A 10557-nucleotide genomic window follows, 5' to 3' on the forward strand; every position below is an offset into this window, starting at 1 on the left:
AAGACCTCTGAGGTGATTGACATCATATTAGAGCTGATGCATTCCAGTCCCTTCTGAATAGTCACACATAAATTAAAACAAGGAGTTTTTTTAAGATGCATTTTTTGTGCAATAGCGCCCCCAGCTGGATAAGACTGTGTTTTATTATTTTATTTCTCTTCACTTCTGCATCGCACTCAAAGGATTTTTGGGGTGTACTAAGCCTAATTAAGTTACAATACTAAGAAATATTGTGGTTTGGTTTACGGTTTACGTTTGGAACTCTGGGTTCATCAGGTTCTACATAGGAATAGAGTTAAACACAACAGTGATTGTGAGCATCTTTCAGACATGAGAGCACGTCAGTGGGCTTGGATGACTGTTTGCACAGTATGTGAGAACGCTGAACTAACCTAAAGTGTATATATATGTGTGTGTGTGTGTGTGTGTGTATATATATATATATATATATATATATATATATATATATATATATATATATATATATATATATATATATATATATAAAAGAACCAGATTAGAAGTTTAATTGCTTGACCAATAACATAATATTATAGTTGAAGTCAGAATTATTAGCCCCCTTTGAATTTTTTTTCTCTTTTTAAATATTTCCCAAATTATGTTTAACAGGGCAAAGAAATTTTAACAGTATGTTTGATAATATTTTTTCTTCTGGAGAAAGTCTTATTTGTTTTATTTCAACCAGAATAAAAGCAGTTTTAAATTTTTAAAAGCTATTTTAAGGACAAAACTATTAGCCCCTTTAGGCTATTTTTTCTTCGATAGTCTACAGAACAAACTATCGTTATACAATAACTTGCCTAATAACCCTAACCTGCCTAGTTCACCTAGTTAACCTTTAAATGTCACTTTAAGCTGTATAGAAGTCTCTTGAAAAATATCTAGTCAAATATTATTTACTGTCATCATAGCAAAGATAAAATAAATCAGTTATTAGAAATGAGTTATCAAAACTATTATGTTTAGAAATGCGTTGAATAAAATCTCTCTTGAACAGAAATTGGGGGAAAAAAGAAACAGGGGGGCGAATAATTCTGACTTCAACTGTATATATTTTTTTATTCAGGCTGGAACGTTAAATGCGCATGTGCAGGTCTGTGCGCGCGTCTCGAGACCATTGCATTTCTATTTCAACAAGAGCCTCTATTTTACAGTCATTGCTCCAGCTGTAGTGTTGTAACAAGGTCCCCACGTGTATTCTTTCGTTGTAATGAATTCATTAATATTTAGAAAGCGGGAAAGTTCTCCCGTTTATTGCAAAGTACATTCAATATTTCTAGTGTTTGTTTAAAACGACAAATCATTTGAAAATTATGTTGAGAAGATGTTTGAAAGGAATGCTCATCCTTGGTGTGACAAGTAAAAATAAAACTCAATATGAACATTTCACGCGCGAGATTTTTACCCATTAAATGATCGAAAGAAATGTCGCACTAAGTTTGAAGGCTACATAGTTGATTATTATGAACATATACAACATTATAACACTATTGGCAATAGAAGTTAATTAGGCTACTAACCTGTGTTAATGCGCTCATGAAACATTGAGGTTTTCGTTTCTTTTTCGGGCTTTCCTCTTTCTTAGTAATTTATCCCCTGCTTTCCTGATCCTGACACATAAATCCACATTTCAGTACACTGACTCCCACCATGATTCAAACTCTGGGAATACTTCAGCAAATCCTATAATAAAAGTCTGAATCTACCGCGATATAATAAAAGCACACAATCAAAATAATTTCTTAAAAGGATTGTTCATCAAAAATGTAAAAAATCTGTCATCATTTACAAACCCTTTACTTGTTACAAACCTGCTTGTTTTTCTATCTGTGATATTTTGGGAGCCTGTAACCATCCACATTCGTACAATGTTTCCAGCATTCTTCAGTGTTGTTTTACACAGAACAAAAACACCCAAGCTGGTTTGAAACAATTCAAGGATGATCAAAATCATGACAGAATTTGCATTATTGGGTGAAATAAAAATGCGACTCAGATGCCCAAAATTTGACATATTCAGCCATTGCATTTAAAACCTGTATTGTATGTGAATGCAAAGTGACTATGAAAAATACATAGAAAGTGAATATAGGCAAAAATCATTCTTAGTGTGGTCTTTATTAGAAATACTTACTAGACTACATGACTGATTGAAAACCTGCCAGGATAGTTTTTCATCTTTGAAAAGGACTGATGCAGTCATAAAAAGTCTAAAATCATGGAACAACGTAACGTCCCTGCTGAAAAATCCAGCTTAAACCAGCCTAGGCTGGTTGGCTGGTTTTAGCTGGTCGACCAGGCTGGTTTTAGAGGGGTTTTGGCCACTTCCAGGCTGGTCTCCAGCCAATTCAAGCCTGGTCTTAGCTGGTCAGGCTGGAAAATGACCAGCCAAATCCAGCTAAAACCAGCTTGACCAGCCTGGTTTAAGCTGGATATTGCTGGTTTTGGCTGGACTCCCAGCTTGGCTAGGCTGGTCAAGCTGGTTTTAGCTGGTCATCTCCCAGCCTGACCAGCTAAGACCAGGCTGGAAATGGCTGGAAACTAGCCTGGAAGTGGCCAAAACCCCTATAAAACCAGCCTGGTTGACCAGCTAAAACCAGCCAACCAGCTTAGGCTGGTTTAAGCTGGATTTTTTAGCAGGGGTGTGTCTCTAACTAGGCAGCATTTAAAAGTAAAACACATGGTGATTACTTATCGATAACACATAGCCTTCTACTGTCAATACAAACACAAATATTTACTCTCATTAAAACGTATAACCAAGAAAATATTTTATGAATGCTGAAAGGTTTCAACATTAAACATGTTTTTCCCTAATTATATTCCATGTTATATTTTTACAAACATCATGACAACAGTTCTAAACGTTGTTTGAATTCGACAACATTTAAAAAATATATACAATGACTAGAAAATTACATAACATTCCATAACCAACATGTTGAAAACATCAGGCTTATGTTCAGTGTAGAACGTTTGCTTAGAACGTTGGTCCTACACTCATGGTATAGACTGTTATGATTCAAAATTTTACAGTATAAAAGTCCGTGCAAAATTCTGTTTATTGCAGGGGAAATAACCAGGGGTGCGTTTCACAAACACCGACATAACTCGAGGCTGAACTATCATAGTATGATGTATCATTTGAGAAATAACAATGTAGCCTTGAGTGTTTCCCAAAACTGTGGTTGCTTTGTAACAGATACATCATTTAAACCACGTTAGTTATAACCAAGACAATCTCACGGCAATTCGTAACTTTTTGATTTAGTGTCAAATTCGTATGAATTCAAACGATCTAATTTGTATAATTTAGTACGATTTGCTCATCCCCCAATGACGGTAAGGTTTAGGGGCGGGGTTAGGTGCCACGCCTCCTTTTTAATATAGTACAATTTCATACGACTGAACTCATATGAACTAGCCACTAAACTGACAAAACGTAAAATACTTATGTTTTTTCTCGTGAGGTCAGGCTGCTATAACATAAAACGTCCATAACGACGCTCTTAACAGGCTGGAGTAACAGCTTCTTTAGAGAGGAAAAAAAAATTGTGCAAGCTATATTGTTTTACACGTACACACATAAAAAAAAAAATCCAATGTTCGTTTTGATAAAAACGTGCACTCATTTTCCATATTAACTAAAATGTATGTAAACAGCACATTGGGCCTATGTTTCCTTTACAAATATTATCGAGAATATTCCAAATTCTATTCTAAAATATAAAACCACTTAGCTAACGTGTATTCTGATCTCATATATAAATGGAACCTTCGAAAGGCATAGGTGGGATAACTGGGAATAGAACACAGCCATCTGACTACATGAAGTTTCACAAACTAATTTCGAGAGGAGCACGTGATATGATTGACTGCAGCTGGCCATTCATCTACACTCATTAGCTAGCCAATCAGATTGATCCAAACTCACTATAAATAACCTAGCTAAGATCTACACCCCTATCTTTGTTTTCCGAAGAAACCCCCCATCCACCCCTTCTCCTCCTTTCCTCTTTTGCCGAGGGGAGCTCTCGAGAACACCTGACCTCGTACTCCCCTCACATGCTTTATGGACCTGGCGGGAGCCCTGGGCTCAACTATCTCCGAGCTCAGGGTTCTCTCCCGGGACAGCATGCCAAACCTGCTAACTTGCTAACAAGTTGTCAAACAGTATCTAAGTGTGAACTCTTGAAAGCTGTAGAAGTGTTGCAAACTTACAAGTTTGTGATGCAGTTCACGAATGTTCGTTGGAATGCTGGATTTGGGAAATGCGAAATCAGGGAACTATGTTTGTAACTATAGTTGGCTATAGACATGGGATGATAACCGTTTTCAAGGTATATTGCGATTTGGAAAAGTCAAGGTAATAAAACCGGCAAAAATTTCTGTAACACCATTCCTAAGAAATGTGTACAATTTTTTATTTCCATTTTGCTTTAGGTTTTTTGGGAAAACAGTATCGCGAGCAGTAAAGATCTCCAAAGATGCCATTTTAAATTGTAAAGAAATCTGTGTTTCTGAAAATAATAAAGACCGAAGAAGTCTATGATTTTTTAAAAATTATTTAGCCGACATGTTTACTGCTCAAATTTCTAAATATTTTAAAAGGTTCTCAAAATAAAATATATTATTTACAAAGGGGGAAATGTTGACATTTAAAAAGAACATATTTTAGAGCATTTTTTTTACAATACCGTAAAACAGTGATATTTTATCCAAGGTTATCATATCATCAGAATGAAATACCGGCCCATGCCTAGCTGGATAATAATGGTTTTCGGAAACGCACCCCAGGGTAGTGGTCCCACTTATAACTCAGCGAATATATTTCTCACTTGAAGTTTATTTTAGAAAGTCAGGCACGTTCCTTTAAGCTTTTTAAAGTACCATTAGCCTACGTTTTGTTTTGTTAGATTTTATCCAACTGACAAATATTTGTGTAGCCTTTTAAATATAGCCCTTAACATTTTCCCTATAGCCTTGGTGTATATAACATTACAAAAGTCTCTTCTCAGACAAACTCCCCGCTTGACCTGAGCTCTGGGCACAGTTTAGCTTCGAGGTCTTCAATCTTGATAGACTCGACGTCTTTCCCGCTGGTGAGGCTCGCAGCTCGAGTAATTTTTGTCAGTGTGTCTTCATACGGTGGCGGGAGATAAACCATGAGGAAAACTCCGTCTGACACATCCGAGCTGGTGCTGTTCAGCCGCTCTGCGTTCCCGGTCAGTGATGACAGGATCTCGGCGTTTCTCTCTGGGTCCTGCAAGTCCAGAGCAATGATGTTGGCTAGTCCCAGTTTGTTCTCTCTGAATCTCCGGTAAAGAAAAACAAACACCACGCCGAACACGATGAGCGTGACGAGCGGAAGAACGACGTAGAGGACGAGCTCCGGTTTCCCGCTGCTTTCTGTTGAAATCTCATTCCAGTGGTAATTCTGTGAGGATGTAAAGGATATAAATAAGCCAACCTTAACTTTTGAATGTGAGATTTTTTTTATTAAAAGATCTGAGGTAAATAATTCTAATATATAGAAGTGTGTGTGTGTGTGTGTGTGTGTATGTATGTATGTATATATATATATATATATATATATATATATATATATATATATATATATATATATATATATATATATATATATATATATATATATATATATATATACACACACACACATATATACACATATATACACACACACACACATACACGTTAAGACTTGTTTTGCTGGTCTTTAGGTAGTTGTAAATGGAGAAATGGCAACGTTTTAAGTTAAAATATTAATATCTTCAGTGATGTAAACAAAGGTTGGCCTTATTCATAATTCCAAAAATATACCCAAAAAACAACTTAAACCCGACTCTGAGAAATCATGTTGGCTTGATATTTTTAATGTTATTATTAGAATAGCCTATCTCAGGCCCTTATATATGATGAAAGGAGCACTCTGAAAAAGGCTGAGTTAAGAATCCTTGTTGTCAATGGACAAATTGCAATAATTTAAGCTAAAATGTTTAAAAAAAAACAACCCAAATATGTTTATTTGCACAGACTGCACTTAAGGTTAAATGAGGCATAAATAGCTTTTAAAGATAGCAAAATACTATGTACAATCTTTTATGGTATTACCAATACTCTAATTCAAATTAGAATTAGGTTAATAGCTATAAGTTTTGGTGGATATGTGGCTTTTGTATTTGTATGATTTCTAATGTTATTAGTACTTTTTAATACAATTTGACAAAAGTTAGGTTTAGTGGTGAAAACAAAGTTGGACTTATTTATAATTCCAAATACCCTATACAATCAGACTCTAAGAAAATTTATGTTGACTAGATATGTTCAGTAGTATGTGGAGATATTATCTGAATATTTGACATCTGATTTGAAATGTTAAAAAGAGAACAAGGTGGGTTAAGTATCCTTCAAGTTGTCAATAAAAAATGGCAGTATTTTAAGTTCAAATATTAATATTCCAGAAACAACTTAAATATGTTTATTTACACAAACTACACACTTTATATAGGTTTTTTATATTTTTTTAATAGGTCTTTTATGGTAATTCCAATAAAACATTTTGGCGGATATATGACTTCTATACGTGTACGATTTTTAGTTCTATTCATAATATTTTATGCAATTTGACAGTTAGGTTTAGTGGTGAAAACAAAATTTGGCTTTATTTATAATTCCAAGAAATGATCAAAACCCATAAAACAAGACTCAGAGAAAAGCGAAATTAGTTATATTTATAGATACCACCTAAATATTTAAAATCTGATTAAATATGATGTAAGGAACCCTCTGAAAATGCTGGGCTAAGTATGCACAAACCCAAAAATTTAAATGTAATTTGTAACATTAACCCAACAGTTAGGTTTGTCCGTATTTGACACAATCTAGGTTAAAACAAACCAGCATTTTTAAGTGTGAAGACTAACAAATTCTAGGGCAAAAGAAACTTTAAAAATACCAAATAAAATATTAAATTGCTTATTTACAATAAAAAATGTATTTACATCTGAAGTCAGAATTATTAGCCCCCCCCCCCACTTCAGTTTAAGTGGAGTGCATCCCAAAATCTGATGGTTTACCCAACGCTAATCACATAATGCCGCTTTTCCAGCTAGATTAGATGTTTTGGTCCTTTAAACCCTTAGTTTCTGCCAAAACACTGTTTCACCTTAAAACGACAATTCACCCAAAAATTAAAATTCTGTCATCTTTGTCTCACCCTTGACTTCTTTCTTCTGTTGAACAAAGGATAAATTATTTTATAGAAAGCTGGAAACCCATAACCACTGACTTCCATAGTATCTTCACATACAATAGTACTATTTATGAAATTCATTCATTCATTTTCTTTTCGGCTTAGTCCCTTTATTAATCCGGGGTCGCCACAGTGGAATGAACCGCCAACTAATACAACACATTTTACGCAGCGGATGCCCTTCCAGCTGCAACCCATCACTGGGAAAATTTAAGAAATTATAAAAGCTTATTTAATCATGTTATATTATTAGGTTTTTATAGTGTTTGACGTTGTTTATGTTCTTGTTGGGTCTGATGCAACCTAATTTCATTCTGCATTACAATTTATTGTGATGTTTTGAATGACAAAATAAAGGAAACTGAAACTGAACTAAAACTTTGGAAGTAGTTACATGTATAGGTTTTCAGCTTTCATCAAAATGTCTTCCTTTGTGTTCACTGTAAAAAAAAAAAAATGCTGGCTTCCACACAATCCATTTGTATCAGGACAACATGAAGGAATTATGTTGACTTATTAGTTTTTACTTTAAGTGGATTGAACATAAAACAATTATGTTGTTCCAACGAAATTTGAAGAATTGTGTTTTTTCAGCTCATTTAAATAAGAAGTTTGAACAAGCAACAAAAATATTTTTGGAGTGTTCAGCAGAATTGCTATATACCTCTTGAGGGTGAGTAAACAGGGATTAACCACACTGTAATTCCAATTAATAGCTATAAGTTTTGGCGGATATATGACTTCTATATGTGTGCGATTTCTAGTTTTATTCTTAATATTTTATGCAATTAGACATTAGCTAGGTTTAGTGGTGAAAACAAAAGTTGGCTTAATTTATAATTCCAAAAAATGATCAAAACCCCTATAAAATAAGACTCAGAGAAAAGCGATATTAGCTATATTTATAGATATCACCTTAACATTTAAAATCTGATTAAATATGATGTAAGCAGCCCTCTGAAAGATGCTGTAAATAATGATGGCTTCCACAATCCATTTGTATCGGGACAACATGAAGGAATGAAGTTGACTTAGTTTTTACTAATTTAAGTGGATTGAACATAAAACAATTATGTTGTTCCAACGAAATTTGAAGAATTGTGTTTTTTCAGCTCATTTAAATAAAAAGTTTGAACAAGCAACAAAATATTTTTGGAGTGTTCATCAGAATTGCTATTTACCTCTTGAGGGTGAGTAAACAGGAAGTAAATAAATATTTTTGGGTGAATCTCTTCAACTCAAATCAACTCAATGGAGATCACATCTGAAATTTCAAACACCGCTTTTGACTGCAACTTCAATCTAGTCCCGGTAACTTGTGATAAAATCTGCAATCCTCTGTCCAAAAGCAAGCACACACACAGTAAAAAGTAATTCTGTGGCCTTGTATATTTCATTAAATTTAATATAAACGCTTCATTTAATAAATAAAAAAAATTCTGTTTTTAGGCCATTTTTTGCTTTGAAATTACTTTAAAATGTATGTAATAAAATGTAATGAATGTTATTATAAGAATTTAGCTATTATTTTTGATTAATTTAAAGAAGAAAAAATACTGATTAAATCCAACTTGATTAAAATGAGCATTATCAAATTCACAATCAGTTTCTGTTACACCGATCAATAATTAAACCAATACTTTTGGTTACAATTTGCTAATTATTTTAAGTACTGTTCGCAGTTACTCATTTTGAATGACTAGTTTTAAACAAGCCAATTTAATTAATTGATACTTAATCCATATTTGTTGAATTCAAAATTAATATTGCTTGTAATCTGTTACCTCAATTTTATTAAGAAGATATAGGGTATTATTTTTTACAGTGCACTCACAAAAATGATATTTGCTGTTTGTTTAAATTACTTAGTTAAATTGAGCTGAAACAACACAATTCTTGAGTTTTTTGGGGAATAACTTATTTTTTATGCTCAATCCACTAGGGCTTGAGTGTCCATACGTGGACAGCACATTGTAGCTCTTAAATGGCTATTTAAAATACTTTTTTGAAACATATGAAATGTCAAAAACACTATTTTTCAACTATCCAAAATTGGGAAAAATTTAGTTTTTACTCTCTGATAGTCAAAACATGTTCAAAAAACATTTTTCTATGTAATATATGCATTAAAAAAACAGTCGGGAACATGGTTTTATGTAAATTCGGACCACGAGTCCACATATATGGACATCACTTTCCTCTAAAAGTACATTATATCAAAAGATGATACTTAGATTTTATTCTAATTAGGTTCAAATAAGCCCAAATAGCAAAGAGAACTTAAAAAACACATTGGGCCTTAAGAGGTTAAATTTGTAAAAACTAATAAGTTAACTTAATTCCTTCATGTTGTCCCAACACAAATCAATTGCATAGAACCCGGGATTATATATATAATAATTTCATCCTGAATGGGATTGATCACTAACCTGTAGCCGTTGTTCTGTAGTTGGAGCCGGTGGAGACCCTGAAACCCAGTCATCTCTACCAGCTGGTCCAAACTTTATCCAGCTGCTATCCAACAATCGTCGCATGCTGTTGCGGACAGTCGCTCTTTAGCTGATGAAGGAGAGATGAGAGAGCAGCAGCTGTCTAAAGAGCGCAGCGGGATAACAGCTGCATCTTGTGTCTATCTGCACTGAGAGTGTGTGTGTGTGTGTGTGATGGAGAGAGTTTGTGTGTGTTAAGTACTGTCTCACATGCTCGCACATGCAGATCAGTGGAATTCAGGCCAGCTGTCAGCCAATGGTGTGGGGTGAACGAAGACCCGAAAGGCAATCATTTGGGGATTTGTGATGCGCGCAGCTGGCCTATATTTAATAAACAGCAGAGAGCGATGGATGGATGAGATGGAGCTGTCAATCAATTGAGTTTAAATGCTGCTGTGGTGGCAGAAATGAGCGGCGCGTTTTATTCACATTCAGAGAAATGTGTGAGCACTTAAGAGGAACTTCTAGGAACCGTTTAGCTCAGATAGGGAAATTAACCATTGAAAGCTTGACATATTGAGAAAAATCATATTTTTTCTATCCTAGTGGTTTTGAATTTACCCCTAGTGGCATGTCATGTTATTGCAGGGCAGGGTGCCAGCTGTTATTACAATAACATTGATAATAAATGTAAAAATGTAGTCATAGGTGACGCAGTGGTGCAGTAGGTAGTGCTGTCACCTCACAGCAAGTAGGTTGCTGATTCGAGCCTCGGCTGGGTCAGTTAGCGTTTCTGTGTGGAGTTTGCATGTTCTCCCTGCATTCGCGTGGGTT

General features: G+C 34.5%; 1 protein-coding gene across 3 annotated transcripts; it reads right to left on the reverse strand.

Annotated features, from left to right (window-relative positions):
- Positions 1-2120: 2120 nt before the first annotated feature.
- Positions 2121-10082, reverse strand: LOC137495862 (small integral membrane protein 28). 3 transcript variants are annotated; one of them, NM_001447100.1, is given in 3 exon segments: positions 2121-3850; positions 4219-5458; positions 9724-10082. In NM_001447100.1, coding segments are annotated over 2 exon segments (528 nt in total). In that variant the 5' UTR covers positions 9829-10082; the 3' UTR covers positions 2121-3850; positions 4219-5035.
- Between the last annotated feature and the right edge of the window lie 475 nt (positions 10083-10557).

The sequence above is a fragment of the Danio rerio genome, chromosome 1, assembly GCF_052040795.2.
Source record: "Danio rerio strain M-AB ecotype USA chromosome 1, GRCz13ab, whole genome shotgun sequence".
NCBI classification, from domain to species: Eukaryota; Metazoa; Chordata; class Actinopteri; order Cypriniformes; family Danionidae; genus Danio; species Danio rerio.